Source organism: Martes martes (genome assembly GCF_963455335.1).
Source record: "Martes martes genome assembly, chromosome: 1".
In the NCBI taxonomy this organism is placed as follows: domain Eukaryota; kingdom Metazoa; phylum Chordata; class Mammalia; order Carnivora; family Mustelidae; genus Martes; species Martes martes.
The window spans coordinates 45,112,146-45,137,180 of record NC_137888.1 but is presented as its reverse complement, the minus strand read 5'-3'; the positions used below and the strand labels follow the sequence as shown (position 1 = coordinate 45,137,180).

The window sequence follows — 25,035 nt, the reverse complement described above, 5'->3', positions numbered from 1 at the left end:
TGAGCCATGCAGGCATCCCTGAGTGTGGTTTTCTTATAAAAGCATTGGATGATGTGCCAGATAGCCATATAATAATTACTTTGAAGTGCTTTTCATTTGTGTTGATGAGACCAAAAGGAGAAAGTCCATTGGTGACATAATAAAACTGGTGTTCTTTTCCCAGAACATCAGATGTAATGGAAGCATTATAAAGAAATGTAAACTTTATTTTCTAAGCTTTTTAGTAACAACTTCTATACTCCTACTTCACTAGGTAGTGTGAAAGTGAAAGTTTCAAGATGTTTAGGATCACAAACAGCTGACTTTATCTGGACCACAGAGAAAGGAATGTGTCACAAGAAAGAGCACAATGGCCAGTTGGATCCAGTTAGTTGTCACTGGTTTTAAAGCGTCATTTAAGCAAAGCCATAGTATGTGATAACCTTAGTTTTTACTTTGAAACAGAAATTGAATTTTCTAGATGAATTTTCTAACATTCTCAGTTAAAAGCTTTAATAATATGGCAGGGTTTTTTTAATTTGTTTGTTTGTTTTATTTGACAGAGAGCGATGCAGCAAGAGAGGGGACACAAGCAGGGGGAGTGGGAGAGGGAGAAGCAGGCTTCCCGCCAGAGCAGGGAGCCTGACGTGAGCCTTGATCCCAGGACCCTGGAATCATGAACTGAGCTGAAGGCAGATGCTTAATTAAAGACTGAGCCACCCAGGTACCCTTACGTGGCAATATTGATATAATCAAGCAACAGAGTGTTTCTAGGAAGTTGCATTATTTTATAATACCATTTGATTAGGCAAGATTCTGGTTTCCAAAAAAAAAATCAAAGGCCAAAAGGTGGGGTACAGAGTTCGTGGGGTGCCTGCTTACCTTAGATTTAAAGAGTCCTCGGCAATAGTGCCAGATCTGAGTTGTCTTCCCGCTGTAGGGAGAAACGCACACGGAGGTGGCCCTTGTGTCGGCAACATTGCCAGTGACTGTCAGATACTCATCCTGGGCCCGGTTCTTTATCCTGATGTACACTGCAGGCTAGGACAGGGGAGAAACAGCCATTTAGAAGGACTTGTGAACCTGGAAATCAGGTTTCATAGAAGGCAAACTTAGAGGCAAGGAGTAAGGGGATCTAGCTTACACACTTTCACTCCTCCTCCCTTTAGCCAGTATGTGTGAATTGCTATTTTTCTATTGATAGGCCTTAGACCACTGAACACATAGATTAAGTTGTACAATAATCTCTATTCTACTTTTCTGAAAAATGCCCTTCTGGAAGGGGAAAAGGTAATAGTTTCATCTACTGAATGCCACATGGCAAGGGGTGGTGCAGTGTTCCAGACTTGCTGGGTTTCATTCAGGAACCACTGTGTCCTAGCTGTGCTGGGGGTGGGAGAGGACCCCAAGCAGGAAGGCAAGGTACAGCCCACCTGCAAGGCTCTCACAGCAACCTAGCCAATGCTGCAGTAATCACACATACCATTTGAGCTATGGTTAAGTGCCAAATGCCTGCTCTGGGAGGTCTTGAAAAACCCAGGTGAAGCTGAGGGCCTGAGCAGCTGTGGTAATGTCTCTTTACCTTTATACTTTGTGGACCTTTACACTAATTCAAGGGAAGAGACCATGCATGTTTAATCACTATGTAAGTATTCAAATATTGGGTAACAACTTAATCCCCTGGGCCTGGAATATAGACCCAAAGTTTTCCAATAAAATATTAAATCTAGGACTTGCCTCTAAGGATAATAGTTAATATTTATTGAGAGCTTAGTGTATGTCAAGCAGTGTGTTAAATACTTTCTGGGCCATTGTATTATCTAAGTTAATAACCAGAAGAACCCTTTAAGAAAGTCCAATTATCGTTCCCGGGTTTCAGCACCCCAAAACACACACACACACACACACACACACAGTCCAATTATAATCTGAATTTTACAAAGTTACCACAGATGTGGAGAAGCTGGGTCAGCCTGCACCAAAACCATCCCTCTTAAGCAGGATGCTCTGAATAAAGTTTGCTGAAATATACTAGTTACCCTCAGACACAGGGAATAAGAGACCAAGTCCAAAGGTGGCAGTGTCAATTAAGTCAGATAATGAAAGGACATCACACAGGATGGAAACTCCCCAGAGACCATTCTTTTGGCCTTAAGCTTCCAGTCTTGATGAATTAAAAGACGGGATATTCAACATCCCCACCTTGGGTCATATGTTGGCATCCTAGGGGGAACTTGGCTAAATAACAAACTATTTACTAAGGAAGCACTTTCACTCTGAGAAATGTGTTAGGGAAATGCAACAATGTAACATGGTAAGCCCACCATATTCTACGCTCTAAACCTGAGATCAACAGGAAGCCAGTTGAATTTTGGTGCACTGCTGCTATGTGAATTTTTTCCTTATTTCTATGGAAATAGACATTCTGGGACAAATTTTTATCTGGTAATTTAAAGCAGGTAAAAAAACCTCTACTAGGCAAAATGTTTTAAATGTTTTCAGAGCACTACTTCCACATTCATAATGCAACAGTAATGTACTTAAATATCTGTGACTGATAATACATCTATATAATTCAGTAAGTCTCCCACTGCAATTATTAATTTCTTGAGGCTTCAGTACATCTTTATTAGTTTCCTTACCTTATATGTAGAAGAAAACAGGTGTGACCTTCACAGAGGACAGAGTTCCAATTATATTAGGACCAAACATCACAGTTTTAATCAATTAACTCAAGTAAAGTACTAATTACCCTTATTATACACTTGTAGTCTGACTCTTCTGTAATTATACTGTAAAATACTGGTTTGCATTATAAGTGCCTTAGTGACTCCCTAATTCCCAAACTCAAAGAGGATCGCATTTTAATTATTACTGATTTTCAAACAAGAATATGAACTACAGCAGTACCAGCAGCCTTACCAAAAAGAAAATGACCCATAGTACCCTTTTAGAAGCCCAGAATTCCTTTGCTGGGTCTTAAAGCTGTGGCCTAAATAAGCAAAGGCAAAATAACCTATAAAAATATTATTTTAAAATAAAATGTTAAACCAGAATATGAATCAGATGGTTTCTAAAGCATAATGAAGAATAGCACAATGTTAATGGCCAAAAAAACTTTTACATAAACTTAGAAGCTATTTTTCTAGTTCTCCTTTATCGCAGGACCCTGAACAATCTCAGAGACATCCTTCCCCAGCAAGGAACCACAAAACAGATAATAATGTCAAAAAATGGGCAGAAGACATGAACAGACACTTCTTCAATGAAGATATACAAATGGCTAACAGACACATGAAAAAATGTTCATCATCACTAGCCATCAGGGAGATTCAAGTCAAAACCACATTGAGATACCACTTTATACCAGTTAGAATGGCCAAAATCAACAAGACAGTAAACAACGTGTTGGAGAGGATGTGGAGAAAGGGGAACCCTCTTATACTGTTGGTGGGAATGCAAGTTGGTACAGCCACTTTGGAAAACAGTGTGGAGATTCCTTAAGAAATTAAAAATAGAGCTTCCCTATGATCCTGCAATTGCACTACTGGGTATTTACCCCAAAGATACAGATGTGGTGAAAAGAAGGGCCATCTGTACCCCAGTGTTCATAGCAGCAATGGCCACAGTCGCCAAACTGTGGAAAGAACCAAGACGCCCTTCAACAGACAAATGGATAAAGAAGATATCGTCCGTATATACAATGGAGTATTATGCCTCCATCAGAAAGGATGAATACCCAACTTTTGTATCAACATGGCCGGGACTGGAAGAGATTATGCTGAGTGAAATAAGTCAAGCAGAGAGAGTCAATTATCATATGGTTTTGCTTATTTGTGGAGCATAAGGAATATCATGGAGGACATGGGAAGATGGAGAGGAGAAGGGAGTTGGGGAAATTGGAGGGGGAGACGAACCATGAGAGACTGTGGACTCTGAGGAACTAACTGAAGGTTTTGGAGGGGCGGAGGAGGGAGGTTGGGTGAGCCTGGTGGTGGATACTGTGGAGGGCACATATTGCATGGAGCACTGGGTGAGATGCATAAAAAACGAATGCTGGAACACTGAAAAGAAATTAAAAAAAAAACAAAAACCACCTTTCAGAAGTGAGGAGAATCATCTCAGCATCCAGCTTGGCTTGTAGAGTTCCTAGCAACATAGGATTAGGCATTATTATATAGCTGATAAAAGCTAAACTGAATTCCCACTTCGGCCTTGCTTTTCCCCAGGGCTTTTCAGTGTGATTACCCCTCATCCCATGTGACAGGAGTGAGGAGTAAGCAATATGTGAGGGTCAGGAAATCCCACACCATAGCCTCTGCCAGGAAAGCCTGCTAAACCTTAGCACCCTCAGAAGAGCATCTTTGATTCTCTCAAGGGACACTATGAATAATGAACTTTCAAAATAAGTTACTGTTACCACAGTAATAATATAAGCCAGATGTTGTGTCAGACTATTTGTATACATTTTTCTTAGTCAATGTTCAAAGCAATACTGAGAGGTAAGCAGTGTGATCACTATTTCACCAGAGGAATTGGATTCCTCACCCAGACTCACACTGCTTACAAGTGGCAGAGCTAGGATTTGAACCAACAGAACCAGAGAGGGGTAGGAATGAGCATGGTGCACGTGTGTGTGCATGTGAGAAAGAGAGGAGGGCAGCAGGACCAATTAGGTTAATTTTTTATTGGCTACTATTTATTTAACACTTAATATGTCCAATATGCACGTCAGAGCCTCAGCACTTACATCCACTCTGCTACCCTCAGCTTGGGGCCTGCAATATATGGTGCCACTCTGCAAATACTGATCTTGTTTTGGAGGAAAGTAGGGTGTGGTTGCTCACACAAAGTTTAGAAGATAAATCTGTGTTCAAGTCCTGGTTCTGACACTTGGATGTCTTTTGCCTATTTGCTTTACCTCTCTGACCCCGATTTTCCCATCTGGAAAATGGGAATAACAACTCCTACCTTAAAGGGCTGTTGACATCAAGTGAGAAATGTTTCTAATTAGGCTTCAAATGGTGTATCCACAGACTCCTGCACGCAACAGCCAGGCTTGGGTTTCTCACCTTCTGTGAAACCTTCCACCACTCCGTACATGCTCATACTCCCTTTCTGTAAACCAGGCATTGCCTGTAGCTTTTTGATGGCTATACACTGTTTTGCATTTTATGGTACCATTTTGAGTTGGACTTGTTTTACCCAACGAACACATAAAAGTTCCAGTAAAGCAGAGATCATGTCTATTCCTTAAATCTTCCACAATTCTTAGCTTCATGTCAAACATCCCTCCATCCATATATTCCTTTGTTCCTCCATTAAACAGTCCCTGAACTCTTACAATGTGCCAGACACTGTGCCAGATACTAGGGGTAGAACTACAAGCAAAACATGCACAGCCCCTGCCTTCCCGGGCATGTGGTAGAGTAAGAACATGCCCTGTCCAACCACAACTGTGTGGTTACAGACTTCATGCCTCATCTTTGTAGGAAAAGAACCAGGTCTTTTAGGATCTAATTCAGACTAGGAGAGAGGGTGAAAGAGGCATCCTGGAAGATGGGACACAGAGATGAGTAGAATTAGCCATGCAAAGAAGGAGGGAAGAAACTTCTAGACAGAGGGCACGCCCTGTGTAAAGAACCTGAGCAGGAAAGCAATTTGCACGTTGGTGGCTGTGTCACGGCCCCATCTGAGTGAGGAGGAGACCAGTGAGGGAACAGGCTGGAGAAGCAAGGGGGCCATAGTACACAGGCACATTGAGAAGATCAGCTCATATCCCAAAGGATAGAGGAAGCTTTTGAACAGAAGACCAACAAGCAGTAGGTGTGTCATAAATACCAAGATTTATCCCGAGTTTTACATAAATAGAGGGAAAAAGTCCCAATACTTAGAAAGTAGAACTAGGGCAGACTCAGAGTTCATTGTTTTCTTTGCTTCCCACAGAGCTTATGCTGCTCATTTTTCCATGAAAAGTCAGTAGGGTCAGTAAGACTTTGGATTCAAAGCTAAAATCCAACACTGACCTTAGATACAACTTAACAAACTGGTTAATGTCTCTAAGATTCCTCATCCTAATTGGAGCCCCTGTAACATAAACGTCAAACTAAATGATCAATATTTCAGTTGCTATGGTTCATGACATTTCTACTAAAAAAAATCAAGCTATTTTGGGTCTTATGGGTTTTTGTTGTTGTTTTTTTTTTTTTTTTTTTTTTTTTTCTCCTTACCTGCTTCATAGGACGGAGGGAACCAATTGTTTTCCATCCACTGAATGCTGTCCAGTTGGGGATCTCATTAGGCTCAAGTAAGATTTGTCTCCCTAAGAAATTGGATCCTTCATAAGCTATCCACCTATATGAGAGCAGGAAAAAAATTAGGGTACTTAAAAATAAAACACAAAACCTTGTCAAAAATACCTTCTTTTATACAAGATTCATTCTTTAAAACTTCTAGGCTTATAGATTTTTAAGGGAAAAAAAGTATAATGGAAAGGCAGGAAGGACTAGGTGAAAGCCCACTGCACTGGGGGCTCAAAAGATTTGCATTCCAACTAGGATTCTGGTTTCTAACCTGCTAAAACAAGGTTCCCACCAGGTCTAAAATTCTGTGTTTCTTTGATAATATTGTCTTTTTTCATAACTGTTCAACCTTCAAAGACAGACCATAGCCTCTCACTGTTTCCAGTTACACAGCACTAGTTCCTGCTCCCACGCCTGGCTGCGTCCTCCCCTGCGCTCCAGGGCCCCTTCTAGGGGCTTCAGAGCCCACTCAGACACACCTCCTCCTATAATTTCCCCAAGGCCACCAGGGACAGCTTCAAATGATCCACAGAAATCCCCTGTCTTGCTTCAAGGCCCAAGAGCTTTTGCAAATCAATACCCCTGGGGCCTTCCACTTGGGCCAAGTGAGAGCACATAGAAGCCTACATGGCCCTGAGGCGAGTCTTGAGACCTCTGGGGCATGCAGCCGTGCCCGTTCCTTTACTGACTGACACCAGCTGCATCCGCCCCACAGCATCGCCCCGAATAGTCGTGAGGGAGATGGGAGGGCCAACAGACCAAAAATGCCATCTGGTCCCTTCCAGAGAAAGTTTGCTGAGCCCTGATGTAGGTGGTTATCAAGCTGAATAGCGAAGGGGAGTAAGCTGGGACTACCAAGAAGATCTAATTCTCAGGACTCCAGGTCACCACAAACAGTGCTTTCGGAACTTAAGTGTGGAAGACAGGGTGGCTACCTTGCTTGGTTGAGAAAGAGCACCCTGCCCCCACAGTTAAGATCAGGCTTGGCCTGGTTTTTCACAGATGGATGATAGGACAGATGACCTTCCCTCTACCCCTTCTTGCCTACACAAATCTAAGCCATCAGACTGGTGCAGAGTCAGGACAGCGTGACCATGGAAATGCTTATCTATCTCCCCAGCTGTGTAGACTTTTTAAATAGGCAGGGGAATTTCAGTTATAAAACCTAGGCAAGACTTTATAAATTGCACCTCTCTCTATATTAATCTCAGCAAATTCCACAACCAAAAGGCATTAAAGCTTGACTGTTATTATAATCACAAATCAGAGATGTGCAATAATATGGGGATTAAACAAAACAAAACGTCACTGAGGGTAGCTGGCTGTGCACTGTCGTATTCTAAGCCATCTGTAGCCTAAGAAAATCTTTCGACAGCCTTCCCTATTCCTTACTGTGTTCCCATTCTCTTACCGAGAATCCAGAACAGGGAGAGTAGGTGGATAATAAGCTAAGGAGAAGAAATAAAGTCAAGGTAAAAAAGTGCCAGTTTTCTACAAAAGACTGAAATAAGTTGGTAAGAAATTATACCAAGTGAGTCAGTAATTATCAGTTCCATGTAGGAGTATAAAGAAAAGTATAAAAATGCTGTGCAAGTCCTGTATCACAGGGATGTAGCTTTCAATTCCAACAGACTTAGTTCAGTGGTAAATAATGTACTGGTATATAGTATGGGGATTATTATGCTTAGAGACAGTGAGTCAATTTACATTTAAGAAACACCAATGTCAAATGCTTTGAAGAAAAATTGCTATACATGTGAATAATTCAAAAGCCATTTATTATAATAGTTGACTTATTTTTCAAATCAATTTATATTCTTGGCTATGTTATCCCCAAATATTTATATAAGCAGAGTTGATTATCACACAATTTAAAAGTCATAAGAAATAAAAACAATCATCTTTACATTAATCTTCGTGAGCTATGTGTTTTCTTTAAGCTGACTTCTGGTACCCAAACAGCAACAGTAGGGGAGGAGGGGCGGCTTCCGTGCCCACACTCCAGAAATGCCCTGAGAGGCAGATCCCCCAGGAGGCCTTCCAGCCTTCACCTCAAGGCCTCTCACTGGCAGGCCTTTGCCATTTTTGTTCTAAATAAATATGCAAGTTCATACCTAATTTATGTAACCATAATTGTTCATATCTTTGTAAAGCTATCTCCCAAATTGTGTAAGTGCAGGCCCCACACACCCCGGATGCACCCTGACAACCTATATGAACAGCAACACTGGTGGGTGGGCCGGGTCCACCAGGATCTTCAGTGTGAAGATAAGTACCTGGAACAAAGTTCTAGAGCAAACAAGATGCCAAATCAAAAGACAACAAAACACTAAGAGTCTTACAAATAGTTGTCTTAGGCAGGCAATGGTGTCAACCAAAGAGGTTACTGATTTCATTACATATGTCCTGAAAGGGAAGTGGGCTCAACTGGTTAAGGTCATCTGGTCAACCTACACTAAGAAGCAGGCTCCGAGCATACAGCCACCCTTCTCCCCTGAAGGGCCCTTCTCTTGAGACCACCGCGTGCCACTACATACTGGACCTGGTCCACAGTCTCATCTTCTTGGAACAGAAACTATCATTATTACAGTGAGAGAGTAAAGGAGTAGCAGTATCTTCAGATCACACAACAGCAGCAGTGGGCAAATCAAAAGCAACTGTGCAACTCTCTCCTAAGACAGTGACCGAACCAGGCCAAGCACCGTCCCATACTTACAGTCCACTTTTTACCCAGACGGACTGGGTGTAGAAGTGCAGGTCCTTGTTCAGAACGGAGTTCACAGCATCTTCTAGATGCAGCTCTCTTCCCTCACAATGTTCCAGAGCAAAAAGGCTAATGGAGGGTTCTTCAAAAACCTAAGATCACAAAAAAGTGCAAGCATCAACGTACATGGTGACCCCATTTCAGTGACCTCCGAGGCAGCCCACCCAGTGTCCTGGGTCCACTGTGTCCTTGAATGCAAACAGTCCACTGGTCTACCCTCTAATGACGTTACAGTCAAAACTGCACTGGTGAGATTAAATCCTATTCATAATATTTGTTCACTTCTTTAGTAAATTAAAATTAAAGTTCTAGAAAAGCAATCTTAATTTCATAATGAAAATGGACATTTGGTTCCAGTTAAGGTCTGGTTGTGCTGTGATATGGACATCGTGGTCCTGCCAGTGCTCACAGCTGGTAACAGAATAAATATGGGATGGAATGGCGCCCTGGTTTCCCCAGAAGGCCACAGTAGCTGTCAGTGACAGTGCAACACTTGGTGACTCTAGATTCTTAAAAACATTCCCAGGAGGAAGAAAAAGACATTTTTAATTTACAGCAAAAAAAAAAAAAAAAGCCAGAATGCCCAGGGACAGGACTGCTTTTTACATTAGAAGTTAGTATTTCTTGGGGCACCTGGGTGCTCAGTGGGTTAAAGCCTCTGCCTTCAGCTCAGGTCACGGTCCCAGGGTCCTGGGATCAAGCCCCGCATCAGGCTGTCTGCACAGCAGGGAGCCTGCTTCCTCCTCTCTCTCAGCCTGCCTCTCTGCCTACTTGTGATCTCTGTCAAATAAATAAATAAAATCTTTAAAAAAAAAAAAAGAAGTTAGTATTTCTCAACCTCTTGTGTCAAAGAACACAATCAACTTGGCTCTTTTCCATTCATTGGTCTATGCATGGCACCACACTAGAAGGCTTTTCAGGTATGAGAGGACAAAGCAAGGTGCTGTTCCTTGTGTTCGGGGCATTAATAACTAAGTTAGGAGAACTGCACAGACACTGAAATGGAATCCAGGGTAGAAAAGGATATGCCCTGAGAGTACTCAGAATCTAGAAGACTAGATTCTTTTTAGCAAAAGGGAGCAGGAATCGAGGAAGCTCCATGGATGTGGATGCTGTGGTATGTGAGTTCGGTCTTCAAGGAGGCAGTGGGTTTGCACAGGCCCAGAGAGAATGGAGGGAAGGCACTCTATACAAAGGAAGGGAGACAAATGCACAGAGAAACATGTTAAGGGAAAGGCAAATAGACCCACTTGTCCAGATTGAGTCCGACAGAAAAGTGTGTCAGGTGCCCTCACTGTTTGCTATGGATATTGAATTGTCTGCTTCTCCTTGCCACTGACAGGGCAGAGACGGATCTACTGCCAACAGGGAGTCCTTGAAGGCTCTTGGATGGGGACCTAAGAGTGGGCTGGTACATGAGAAGCAGAGCACTGGTGGCAGGGACTGTGGATGTTCAAAGAACTGTAAATAAACAACTAAGAGCAAAGTGAATTATGAAAGCCTTATTCTTTGCTGCACTGTTTGGAATAACAAAGGATGGGAAATGACTTAATTGTCTATCAAAAGGAGACTGGCTAGATAAGTTATGGTACTTTCATAGAGAGATATGGTTGTAAAAAAGAACGAGGAGATCTTTATGAAAGATCTCCAAAACACATTCTTTAGAGGCGAATACACAGTGAAGAGCAGTGTGGAAGGATGTACTTCTTATGCTTCCACTTTGTAGAAACTCATGCACATGTATACACATAATCCGAATGTATATACATGAACAATTTTTTAAAACAAACAAACAAAAAAACCCCATGAAACTACTCCATGACTACCTGTCAGGAGACTAGGATCTGAGAAGATAAAAGACACAAGTGAGAGCTGAAGTTTTGACTACATGCCTTTTGTACTTTTTGATTTTTGAACCATAGAAATATATGCATTCAGAAATTTAAGTTGGTGATTATTAATGTACATTTTGCACGTTTGGTTTTTTGTGTGTATTTTTCTTTAAATGGACTTCAAGAAATCAGACAACAACATGAGTGAAGAATAAAGAATGGAATAAATGGAAGTATATGGGGAAAATACTCTAGTCCAAAGAAAAAGAGGGCCAGACCTACTAGTGTGTTTTGGTGGGGGAGGCTGCTGGAAGGTTAGGACAGGTGAATAAGGGATGCCCAGAAAAACCATCACAGTGATAAAATAGATAGAATAAGGCAAACTTATGGAAGGAATAAATACAGAAAAAGATGCGAAAAGATGTGGCTGGGGCATGGTGGTGTAATTTATTATATATGAGGAAATCTGGAGGCAAAATGTACCCAGAAGCTAAGAACTTCTATTTAGGACTGAATGTTTTAATGCTGAGGTAGACACAGGATAATCCGAACAGAAGTGTCTACCAAACACTGGACTATTTGATCTGGAGGTCAGGAAAACAAATCCAATGTAGGCATGGTAAGTATGGCAACTCCCCACAGCTGGGAAACACTAGCGGGGGGTGGGGGGGGGCGGGATATGGAGGAGGACAGACCTGTGAGGGGGCGCAAGTGTACTAGCAGAGGAAAGCCCAAAGACAAAACACTCCAGAAGACAAGGGGAAAGGGAAGGATGAGGAAGAGTTGTCCACAGTGTCAAATTCTCCCATGGTGAGGAAGAGGGTGGCTGTGACGAGGCTGCCACAGTCTGGCGATCAGGAGGCAGCTCGAAACCTGTAAGAAAATTCTGAGTGGCGCGGAGGAGAGGAGAGTGGAATCTAGGCTGTAAGAATCGTAGATGGGGTGCACAGGCTATTTTTCAGAGACCTTTGGTGAAGAGAAGGAGGGAAATGGGCTAGTGGCTCAGGCCCATGTTTGCAGGCACAGTGGAAGGTGACAGGGGCTGACTACTGCAAGACAAGAGGGATGGTACTACGGAAGAAGAGAGTGGTCCAGCCCACTGTTTCCCATCAGTTCAGAACCTCTGACTAGAATCAGTCCATGAGGGAAAAGAGCACTTTGAAAGGATGAAATACAAGGAAAGATAGAAAAAGAATGCCAAAGGAATGTCCAGGTTTTTAAATAGGTGAGTCATTTCCTCTTTACATTCTGTGGCGAAGGTTCCCTGCTGACTAGGGAAGGTCTGAAGTGGTGTCCAATGGAACCATCTGCAGTGAGAGAAAGGTTGCGTATCTGCGCTCTTCCACATGTGGCTACTGATCATGTGAAATGTGGCTTGTGTGTGTGGCCACGGGACTGAACTTGTTTACTTTATTGAACTAAATATTAAATATAAATATTACAGATATAAATAGTAAATAACCACATGTGGCTCGTGCTGTGGTAATGGACAATACAGATTTAGGGATTAGAGGATACTGGAAAAGAATGTACCAGTCACTGTGTGAAGTGAGACAATAAGGCAGGCATAAATGGGCTGCCCAGAAGCATTGATCTTCCTTCAGTAAACACCATAAACTAGGTCAGGAATAGACATTCATCTCTAGTCACTGAAAGACCACAGACAAGATTCGGCACCTCCTCTGCTACCTATAAAATCAAAATTGGAAGCATCCCAAGAGCTTATAGAGGAAATATCCTTATCGGAGTCCAGAACAGCAGGTTAGAAATGTAGAAATGTAGCTAACATCAGACTCTAAATTACCCACTAGAACTGGTGACTGATGGTGGACAATCAAAATTCACACATAAGCTCCTGAGCTTTAACTTGATCACACATTATTCACATTATATGTGAATTTTGAATTATTTAACTTGATCCTTCTCTGATTAAATTGTTTAAATTTAAGTGGTTTTAATTTATAAAATATACTTAAATTTATAAATGCCCTTGATTTAAAAATGTACATAAAGGTTAGGAAGGTCAATGTAAGTGCTAATGTGGACAGGATGATGGAGGGGGACTGGCAGGTCATCAGTCAGAAATAAAGAACCCTGAAGACCTATCTTAAAAATCACATTTGTTTCTGATACATTTTTCAGACATGAAAGTAGGAATATAAACTATTAATAGTCTTCAAAACTGCAAACTATAGAATAAGCTGAACTTTGCAAGGATAATAGGAAACACCAGAACTTAACTACAATCTGAGCTCTACAAATGTCTTGGCCTCTGTCCATGTTAACTTAAAAGACAGCCCACCATTTGGGGCCAAAAGCTCTTCTTAGGTGTCAGCAGTAACAGGACATTCCTGCTGGGTCAAGTCTAAGCCAGGCAAAGACCAGACATCTTTACTAAAAAGAGGACATAGTTAAGAAAGAAAAGGAATACTTGAACAAATTGTATAAAAGAACTTTTAATAAAAAAAAAAAAACCTACACATCCCTCATCATCCCATCAAGTAAAATACATTTTAAATGACAATACCAGTAATAACTAAGATATATAGCACCTTCCTGTATGCCAGGCATTATATATAAAAATATCCACCCATGGAGAGGAGTCAAGATGGCAGAGAAGTAGCAGGCTGAGACAACATCGGGTAGCAGGAGATCAGCTAGATAGCTTATCTAACCATTGTGAACACCTACAAATCCAACGGGAAATCGAAGAGAAGAAGAGCAACAATTCTAGAAACAGAAAATCGATCACTTTCTGAAAGGTAGGACCTGCGGAGAAGTGAATCCAAAGTGACGGGAAGATAGACCCCGGGGGGAGGGGCCGGCTCCCGGCAAGCGGCGGAGCAACGGAGCACAAAATCGGGACTTTTAAAAGTCGGCTCCACTGGGAGACATCGCTCCAGAGGCTAAACCGGGGGGAAACCCAGGCGGGGTCAGCATAACCCCAGGTCCCGCGGGGTCACAGAAGGACTGGGGGTGTCTGAGTGCCGCAGAGCTCGCAGGTATTAGAGCGGGGAAGCCGGCTACAGCGACAAAACCGAGGAAGTGAGCTCTCAGCCTGGGGTTACCTTGTGCCGGTCGCAGGCTGGGTGGGCTCGGAGCACGGCCGGAGGCCACGGAGACAGAAGCGACCGGGAGCTTTTCTCCAGGTTCCAGCAATTGACTGCTTTCCTCAAGGCGCGACCACAGGCCAGGGAGGCGGGGCGACTGGGCGCTTTTCTCTAGGGCGCACTGAGGAGCGAAACCCCAAGCTCTCAGCTCCTCTGGGCCCAGAGATTGGGAGGCCGCCATCTTCATTCCTGTCCTCCGGACTCTACGGAAAGCGCTCAGGGAACAAAAGCTTGCAAAAGCGAACCCGAGCGGATTACTTAGCCTGGCCCCTGGCAAGGGCAGTGCAACTCCGCCTGCGGCAAAGACACTTGAGAATCACTACAACAGGCCCCTCCCCCAGCAGATCAACAAGAAACCCATTCAAAACCAACGTCACTCATCAATAACAGCGGAATTCCACAGCAGGAGAAAGCAAATCTTATCTGGACAAAATGACAAGGCGGAAAAACTCACCTCAAAAAAAAAAAAAAAAACAAGAGGCCGTACCGAAGGCTGGAGACCTAATCAATACGGACATTGGTAACATGACAGATCTAGAGTTCAGAATGACAATTCTCAAGGTTCTACACGGGCTCGAAAAAGGCATAGAAGATATTAGAGAAACCCTTTCCGGAGAGATAAAAGCCCTTTCTGGAGAAATAAAAGAACTAAAATCTAACCAAGTTGAAATCAAAAAAGCTATTAATGAGGTGCAATCAAAAATGGAAGCTCTCACTGCTAGGATAAATGAGGCAGAAGAAAGAATTAGTGACATAGAAGACCAAATGACAGAGAATAAAGAAGCTGAGCAAAAGAGACAAACAAATACTGGACCCCAAGGAGAGAATTCGAGAGATAAGCGACATCATAAGATGACACGACATTAGAATAATTGGGATTCCAGAAGAAGAAGAAAGAGAGAGGGGAGCAGAAGGTATATTGGAGACAATTATTGGAGAGAATTTCCCTAATATGGCAAAGGGAACAAACATCAAAATCCAGGAGCTAAGAAGGCCCCTCAAAATCAATAAAAATAGGTCCACACCTCGTCACCTGATAGTAAAATTTACAAGTCTTAGTGACAAAGAGAAAATCCTGAGAGCAGCCCGGGAAAATAAGTCGGTAACATACAAGGGTAAAAACATTAGATTGGCAGCGGACCTATCCACAGAGACCTGGCAGGCCAGAAAGAACTGGCATGATATATTCAGAGCACTAAACGAGAAAAACATGCAGCCAAGAATACTATATCCGGCTAGGCTATCATTGAAAATAGAAGGAGAGATAAAGAGCTTCCAGGACAAACAAAAGCTGAAAGAATTTGCAAACACCAAACCAGCTCTACAGGAAATATTGAAAAAGGTCCTCTAAGCAAAGAGAGACCCTAAAAGTAGTAGATCAGAAAGAAACAGAGACAATATACAGTAACAGTCACCTTACAGGCAATACAATGGCACTCAATTCATATCTCTCAATAGTTATCCTGAATGTTAATGGGCTAAATGCCCCAATCAAAAGACACAGGGTATCAGAATGGATAAAAAAACAAAACCCATCAATATGCTGCCTACAAGACAGACCCAAAGACACCTCCAGATTTAAAATGAGGGGGTGGAAAACAATGTACCATGTATTAGCATGTACCATGCTAATGGACATCAGAAGAAAGCTGGGGTGGCAATCCTTATTTCAGAACAATTAGATTTTAAGCTAAGGACTATAATAAGAGAAGAGGAAGGACACTGTATCATACTCAAAGGGTCTGTCCAACAAGAAGACCTAACAATCTTAAATATCTATGCCCCTAACATGGGAGCAGCCAACTATATAAACCAATTAATAACAAAATCAAAGAAATACATCGACAGTAATACAATAATAGCAGGGGACTTTAACACTCCCCTCACTGAAATGGACAGATCATCTAAGCAAAAGATCAACAAGGAAATAAAGGCCTTAAATGACACACTGGACCAGATGGACATCACAGATATATTCAGAACATTCCATCCCAAAGCAACAGAATATACATTCTTCTCTAGTGCACATGGAACATTCTCCAGAATAGACCACATCCTGGGTCATAAATCAGGTCTCAATCGGTACCAAAAGATTGAGATCATTCCCTGCATATTTTCAGACCACAATGCTCTTAAGCTAGAACTCAATCACAAGAGGAAATTTGGAAAGAACGCAAATACATGGAGACTAAACAGCATCCTTCTAAAAAATGAATGGGTCAACCAGGAAATTAAAGAAGAATTGAAAAAATTCATGGAAACAAATGATAATGAAAACACAACGGTTCAAAATCTGTGGGACACAACAAAGGCAGTCCTGAGAGGAAAATATATAGCGGTGCAAGCCTTTCTCAAGAAACAAGAAAGGTCTCAAATACACAACCTAACCCTACACCTAAAGAAGCTGGAGAGAGAACAACAAAGAAAGCCTAAACCCAGCAGGAGAAGAGAAATCATAAAGATCAGAGCAGAAATCAATGAAATAGAAACTAAAAAACAACAGAACAAATCAACGAATCTAGGAGCTGGTTCTTTGAAAGAATTAATAAGATTGACAAACCCCTGGCCAGACTTATCAAAAAGAAAAGAGAAAGGATGCAAATAAATAAAATCATGAATGAAAGAGGAGAGATCACAACCAACACCAAAGAAATACAAACAATTATAAGAACATACTACGAGCAACTCTACGCCAACAAATTTGACAATCTGGAAGAAATGGATACATTTCTAGAGACATATAAACTACCACAACTGAACCAGGAAGAAATAGATAACCTGAACAGACCCATAACCAGTAAGGAGATTGAAACAGTCATCAAAAATCTCCAAACAAACAAAAGTCCAGGACCAGACGGCTTTCCAGGGGAATTCTACCAAACATTTAAAGAAGAATTAATTCCTATTCTCCTGAAACTGTTCCAAAAAATAAAAATGGAAGGAAAACTTCCAAACTCATTCTATGAGGCCAGCATCATCTTGATCCCAAAACCAGACAACGATCCCACCAAAAAAGAGAATTACAGACCCATATCCTTGATGAACACAGATGCGAAAATTCTCACTAAAATACTGCCCAGTAGGATCCAACAGTACATTAAAAGGATTATTCACCACAACCAAGTGGGATTTATTCCAGGGCTGCAAGGTTGGTTCAACATCCGCAAATCCATCAATGTGATACAATACATTAATAAAAGAAAGAACAAGAACCATATGATACTCTCAATAGATGCTGAAAAAGCATTTGACGAAGTGCAGCATCCCTTCCTGATTAAAACTCTTCAAAGTGCAGGGATAGAAGGCACATACCTCAATATTATCAAAGCCATCTATGAAAAACCCACCGCAAATATCATTCTCAATGGAGAAAAACTGAAAGCTTTTCCGCTAAGGTCAGGAACACGGCAGGGATGTCCGTTATCACCACTGCTGTTCAACATAGTACTAGAAATCCTAGCCTCAGCAATCAGACAACAAAAAGAAATTAAAGGCATCCAAATTGGCAAAGAAGAAGTCAAACTATCACTCTTTGCAGATGATATGATACTATATGTGGAAAACCCAAACGGCTCCACTCCAAAACTGCTAGAACTTGTACAGGAATTCAGTAAAGTGTCAGGATATAAAGTCAATGCACAGAAATCAGTCGCATTTCTTTACACTAACAACAACACAGAAGAAAGAGAAATTGAGGAGTCAGTCCCATTTACAATTGCACCCAAAACCATAAGATACCTAGGAATAAATCTAACCAAAGAGGCAAAGAATCTGTACTCAGAAAACTATAAAGTACTCATGAAAGAAATTGGGGAAGACACAAAGAAATGGAAAAATATTCCATGCTCATGGATTGGAAGAACAAATATTGTGAAAATGTCTATTCTACCTAAAGCAATCTATACATTTAATGCAATCCCTATCAAAATCCCATCCATTTTTTTTAAAGAAATAGAACAAATAATCCTAAAATTTATATGGAACCAGAAAAGACCTCGAATAGCCAAAGGAATATTGAAAAAGAAAGCCAAAGTCGGTGGCATCACAATTCCGGACTTCAAGCTCTATTACAAAGCTGTCATCATCAAGACAGTCTGGTACTGGCACAAAAACAGACATAGATCAATGGAACAGAATAGAAAGCCCAGAAATAGACCCTCAACTCTATGGTCAACTAATCTTCGACAAAGCAAGAAAGAATGTCCAATGGAAAAAAGACAGCCTCTTCAACAAATGGTGCTGGGAAAATTGGACAGCCACATGCAGAAAAATGAAATTGGATTATTTCCTTACACCACACATGAAAATAGACTCAAAATGGATGAAGGACCTCAATGTGAGAAAGGAATCTATCAAAATCCTTGAGGAGAATGCAGGCAGCAACCTCTTTGACCTCAACCGCAGCTACTTCTTCCTAGGAACATCGCCAAAGGCAACAGAAGCAAGGGCAAAAATGAACTATTGGGATTTCATCAAGATCAAAAGCTTTTGCACAGCAAAGGAAACAGTTAACAAAACCAAAAGACAACTGACAGAATTGGAGAAGATATTTGCAAACAACATATCAGATAAAGCGCTAGTGTCCAAAATCTATAAAGAGCTTAGCAAACTCAATACCCAAAGAACAAATAATCCAATCAAGAAACGGGCAGAGGACATGAACAGACATTTCTTCAAAGAAGACATCCAGATGGCCAACAGACACATGAAAAAATGCTCCACATCACTCGGCACCAGGGAAATACAAATCAAAACCACAATGAGATACCACCTCACACCAGTCAAAATGTGTCTGACTGGTCAAGAAATGACAGATGCTGGCGAGGATGCGGAGAGAGGGGAACCCTCCTACACTGCTGGTGGGAATGCAAGCTGGTGCAACCACTCTGGAAAAGTGTGTGGAGGTTCCTCAAAAAACTGAAAATAGAGCTACCCTATGACCCAGCAATTGCACTACTGGGTATATATCCTAAAGATACAAACGTGGTGCTCCGAAGGGGCACGTGCACCCAAATGTTTATAGCAGCAATGTCCACAATAGCCAAACTGTGGAAAGAGTCTAGATGTCCACCAACAGATGAATGGATAAAGAAGATGTGGTATATATACACAATGGAATACTATGCAGCCATCAAAAGACATGAAATCTTGCCATTTGCGATGACATGGATGGAACTAGAGGGTTATCATGCTTAGCGAAATAAGTCAATCGGAGAAAGACAACTATCATATGATCTCTTTGATATGAGGAAGTGGAGATGCAATGCGGGGGGGTTGGGGGAAGTAGGAAAAGAAAAAAATGAAAAGATGGGATTGGGAGGGAGACAAACCATAAAAGACTCAATCTCAAAAAACAGACTGAGGGTTGCTGGGGGGAGGCGGGACGGGAGAGGGTGGTGGGGAAATGGACATTGGGGAGGGTATGTGCTGTGATGAGTGCTGTGAAATGTGTAAACCTGGCGATCAAAGACCTGTACCCCTGGGGATAAAAATACATAATATGTTTATTAAAATTAAAAAAAATTATTAAACAAAAATAGAACACACACACACACACACACACACACACACAAATATCCACCCATGACCCCTCCCATCCAAGCACCAACCAGGCCCAACCCTGCTTAGCTTCTGGCATCCGCAACCCCTTATCCATAATTCTGAACCCAAAGAAGCTCTAAAACTAATTTTTCCCCCCTAATTCAATTGGTGACAAAACCTGACCTGAATAAGTGGGAGGCTACTTATACTATTTCTCCAGTATGTGTAGCTATAAATATATTTGCTATAGTAATAGGAATGAGTTTAATTATGCGGGGCTATTTCAAACCCTTTGGGACCCTTTGGGAATATTTCCTTAAAGGCTATGTGTGAATCATACCACTATTTAAAAGGGGAAAAATCCCAAATCCCCACATACACTGAGATTAGGGGACTGTGAATTTGTTCACTTTTTAATCCATACAAGTTCTCACTGATGTGGGTGGTATTTTTATCCTCACTTTACAGATGAAGAGTCAAGGCCCAGGTGACACACAGCAGTGGAAGAGCTTGCATTTGAATCCAGAGAGCAGGACCTCAGAGGCCATGTTCTTCACTCCTACACTATAGCTCTAACAGATTCTAAAAGCAGTGATTGTAACATAGAATACTATTTCTGATTGGCTTCTGTTGTCTGGAGCACTTGACTCCAACTTGCTTGGCTGGGGAATACATATGTCCCCTATTCTTACCTCCCTCTGTGGCTTGAAAAGTGTGTCAACCACCTGAACTGGAAGTTCTGAGATCCTGGTACAAGTACTCTGCTACAAGGACCACATTTACATCTACATACTTTTTTTTTTTTTTTAAGATTTTATTTATCAGCTAGAGATCACAAGTAGGCAGAGAGGCAAGCAGAGAGAGAGAGGAAGGGAAGCAGACTCCCTGCTGAGCAGAGAGCCTGATGCGGGGCTCGATCCCAGGACCCTGAGATCATGACCTGAGCCGAAGGCAGAGGCTTTAACCCACTGAGCCACCCAGGCGCCCCTGTACATACTTTTAATATAATTGGATAAATCTAATTTTTGACTTGAAACTACAGATCTTTACTTTGGCAACTGTATAGTTCTTTGAGTTTCAAATCACCACTTATCTGGAAAAGGTGTTGATAGTACCCTCAGGATTACATTACTTGGTTAGACTCTAAGTATAACATACACTCTTCAAAATATTCAGCCATCAGCTACTGATAACAGCCATATCTGTATAGCCTGATAACATCGCTTCATCTCAATCTTTGCCAAAAGAACCATGGTGAAAACACTAAGTACAACTTAAGTGAATTAAAGAAAAATAACCATAATGCATACCTCTAATACCACTCTGTTCCAGAGCAGTACTAAACAGTGTGCTGGCAAAAAGTTATGTGAAATGATACAAATTTAACAGAAGGCTCATAAAGCTCTCGTAAGACTCTAATCTGGAATCTTTTAAGTCTGGCCTATTAAAAACAAAAACATATAAATCCCTTTAGCCTACCAAGTTCATGGTAGTCTTGATGTTGCATAACACATATTAATTATTGTCTGTGAGCTGTTCTAGTACTGAGTGCTTACCATGAGCTAAAGGCTGCACATGTACTAGCTTGTTTAAACCTCACATTTTATTAGATAAGAAAGTTGAGACGTGGGGTAGTCAGAAACATGCCCAGGTCCACTCAGCTGATAAGTAAGGATCTATCAGGCTCTTAAACCAGAATCTTCAGTGAACTATAATCCTCCTCAGAGAACTGCTTTCATTTGGCTTAGAAAATCGGTTTCACTATAGATCTACCTTTTCCAATTGGTTTCCCTTTAAAAATAAATTATGCTACATTTGAAAAAGAATATATAGATAACCATGTAACCAACACCCAAAAATAATATTTTTTTATATTTGTATTGAATTTTATAAATACATAAAACATAACAGGTATGGCTAAATTTGAACCTCTCCTCCTCTGTAAAGGTAACCACTATGCTGAAGATGTGAATCCTTCCAGCTCGTATTTTTATACTTCACTAATGGTCATGCATCCCTAGTTTTTAAATATCACTGAAATGTATCTTACAATAACACCCTTTAGTAATACCTGGATCTCACTTTTCATCCATCAGTGCTGCAACATTCTTGTTCCACCACCCTGCTCCATGTAACCGACCCTCCTTCCAAAAGCTGTGCATGAATAACTCCATTTCTTTCCCACCCACCAAACCCAGGTGTTGTCAGACATTCAAATGTTCATATCTCAACTAAGGTAATGTTACCTAATTATTGTTTTATTTTTCATTTACTTGATTACTAGTGAGGTTTAACATTTTTGGCATATCCTTAGCCATTTTCCTCTCTTCTACGAACTGCCTTTTTGTGTCCTCTTGCCAAGTTTTGAAATAGGCTTTCCTTTTTTCTCAGCTGATTTAAAAGAGTTCTTTTTATATTCTGTACACTAAACCTTTGCAGGTTTTATAAGGGCTGCAAATATATTCTCCCAGTCTGAGGCTTGCTGTGATAGGCTAAAAAATTAATATTCCCCCACCTCCACACCTCCCACCCCCACTCCACTCCCCAAATATTCACATCCTCATCCCTGGAACCTGTAAATATGTTTCCTGATGTGATAAAGGGGACTTTGCAGATGTGATTAAAAATTAAAAATCCTGAGGTGGAGATACTAGTCTGGATTATCCAAAGAGGCCTAAAATACAATCACAAGGGTCCTTATAAGAGAAAGGCAGGAGGGTCAGAGGACAGAGAGAAGTTGGGGTGATACATTCTGAAGACAGATTAATGGCCATGAGCCAAGGAATGCTAAGGACCTTGAGAAGCTGGAAAATTCATAAGGAAACAGATACTCCCCTTAGCATTTTCTGGAAGGAATGCAGTCCTGCCAGCATCTTCATTTTACCACACTAAGACCATTGAGATCTCTAGAACGGTGAGACAGTTTGTTGTTGTAAGCCACTAAGTTTGTGGTAATTGGTTATAGCAGCAATAGGAGATGAATATACTTGCCTTTTACTTTTCTTCTACTGACCTGCACATTTTTTTTTCCAAATCCATCGTACTCCATTATCATCAGGTGAGTTTCCATATTTTCTTCTAAGTTTTAAAGCTTGTTTTTCACATTTAGATGGCCATAATCCATCTGGAACTTATTTTTGTGTTTGGAGTAAACCCAGATTCTAACTCTGTTTTTTTTTTCCATGTAAAGAGCCAACTGTCCCAACACTATTTATTTAATAGCTCATAATATCCTCATTGTAATGCTATTTCGGTCAGCTTCCAATTCCATTATTCATGAAGGTCAGTTTCTATGCTCTCCGCTTCCATTCTTCCATTGTCTCTCCTTCCATGTCCACCCACCATCTTAATTATTATTGTTATAAGTGCAATATATACTTGGGAAGACAAATGATCTTGCCTGTTGTTCTTATGAATTACCTTGGCTATTTTGGATCCCTGTCTTCTCCAAATCTAGGATAAGTTTCTCATGTGTTCCCATCCCACCCTAAAAAAACACTCTCCTAGAAAGACGAAGATTCTATAAGCATTTTGCCTGAAAGTGTATTAATTTGGAGAGGATCACAACTTCACAATATTGAATCTTCTCAATCTATAAAAGGTTACATCGCTTCATCATTTTACACCTTTCAATAAAGGACTTATTAGCACTTTGTTAGATTCTTAAGTACCTGGTAGTTTAATTGGCATTTTCTTTATATCCAGAAACTAAAACTTCATATTAACTCTAAGAATTTGTCTGTACATACTATTGATAATTTTGTTTCTTCTTTATGTTTTTGTTTGGTTTGGTTTTAATCTTATTCAAGTGGCTGTGGCTCCAGAATACTATTGAATAGAAATGGTGATTATAGAGACCTTGTTCTTCCGCCTGAATTTATAGGGAAATGCTACAACTGTCTTACTAGGAACTGTGAGGTTTACTCTGCAGGGTTTTGCTAGCCTTCCTTTTTAAAATGTACAAAAGAGTTAATACTATTAACTCAATATGGATTCAACTGAAAAATTTAATAGTAACCAAATTCTTCTACACTTTATGAACTCATTGCTTCCTTTCATTCTGGGACTGGACTGACAGTCTTCTACTATTTCTAGCTGGGGCCCCTGATTCAGCACCCTTGCACGGCCTTGCCAATTCTTATTCTACCTCTAATATTATGTATGTCTTCACAGTTATCATTTCATTTGAAGTTTTCCTACAGCCTCTTGTTACAATGTTTCTTTTGCTTTGGCTGCTGCTAGCAGCCAGGACTGGATTATTACTTCAAAGGAGGCCATGTCCATGCCAGGCTACCACAGAGACACTACAGAAGCAGTGGGTTGAAGGCCACTTGCATGGAAACACAGTAAAGGCAGGTTACTCCACACACTACAAGGCCAATGCCTCAAGCATTTACGTGGGCTCCCCACTCACCTCCAGCTGCTAACCAAGTGTTCTGGGGACTGTTCTATGGCATAACCTTACTGAAAGCTAATATACTACGTTATTCCCTCAGACCACAGGAGTCCTAATAATGGATACCTTGTTTTTTATATTCAATTAGAAATATATCCAGATACTTATTTGCAACAGAACTAAAGACAGACAAAGATTTGAAAATACCTATTCTAACAGTTTCTTTACAGATGAGTTAAGGGAGGTACAAATAAATTAAGTGATTTTTCCCAGTGTCATGGTAAGTAAGAAGCAGAACTATCAACTATGCTCCCAAGGTCCTGCCACTGTAAAATGACTGCAAATTATCCACGGGTCTCTAGAATGTAACATAAATCTGGGCAAACAAATCAACCTGGAGCAAAGAGTCATTTGCAAAACATACTGATCTTGTATGAAGATGGAATCTTTAAGACTTCTCAATATTACACCGTTATGACTTTTTAACAGTAATTCATAGTGTGTCTAGAAATGCCAGCTATAGGCAACACCTTCATAATTCTGCAGTTGTAACTAATTAACAGAATCATGAGGTTGGCTCATGTATATATGTAAAGGCAACTCAACTGGACAGAAACATTTCCCAGAATTAATCCAGAAACCCACTGGACTGTGGCTTACGCTATAGCATTACAAATCTGGAGGAAAAGGCCAGGGGAGAGGTGACTGAATCAGAGAAGCAGGATAGGTAGAGTGTGTCTCACATTTTCCAGGGAAAGACAACACAATTTGGAGCACGCACACAACTGAGACCCTTAAGAGTCTCTTTTGTGGGGAATGTTAGCTGAGTTAACTAATCTCAAGATAACTAACTTCACTTTACCTAAAACTTATGCTCAACAAATAACCTTCTGAGGACTAATTCAGTTTCCCTTGTTCCCTTAGAGAGGGAGAAAAATGCTCAGGACAGAATTCTCAAGCACTGCAGCCATGAGAATCCACCTACTACAGATTAGTGTACTGACCTGGTTCACATATCAGTTTCCTAGGTCTGATCAATTCAGGGCATCAGGGCCACCAGGGGTAGCATGGTTGACTTCACCAAGAAAACGTTACTCTGTTAAGGCTTCTT

General features: G+C 41.0%; 1 protein-coding gene across 2 annotated transcripts in view; it reads right to left on the bottom strand.

Moving 5' to 3' along the window:
- The window catches only part of CRYBG3 (crystallin beta-gamma domain containing 3), a 117,067-nt gene that overhangs the window by 2,977 nt on the left and 89,055 nt on the right, over window positions 1-25,035 (bottom strand). For both annotated transcript variants that reach the window (XM_080800719.1, XM_080800720.1), the window contains 3 exons: window positions 8,998-9,137; window positions 6,210-6,333; window positions 862-1,020 (listed from right to left, as the gene is read on the bottom strand). In XM_080800719.1, coding sequence (XP_080656845.1) covers window positions 862-1,020; window positions 6,210-6,333; window positions 8,998-9,137 — 423 coding nt within the window. The remainder of the gene's footprint in view (window positions 1-861; window positions 1,021-6,209; window positions 6,334-8,997; window positions 9,138-25,035) is intronic.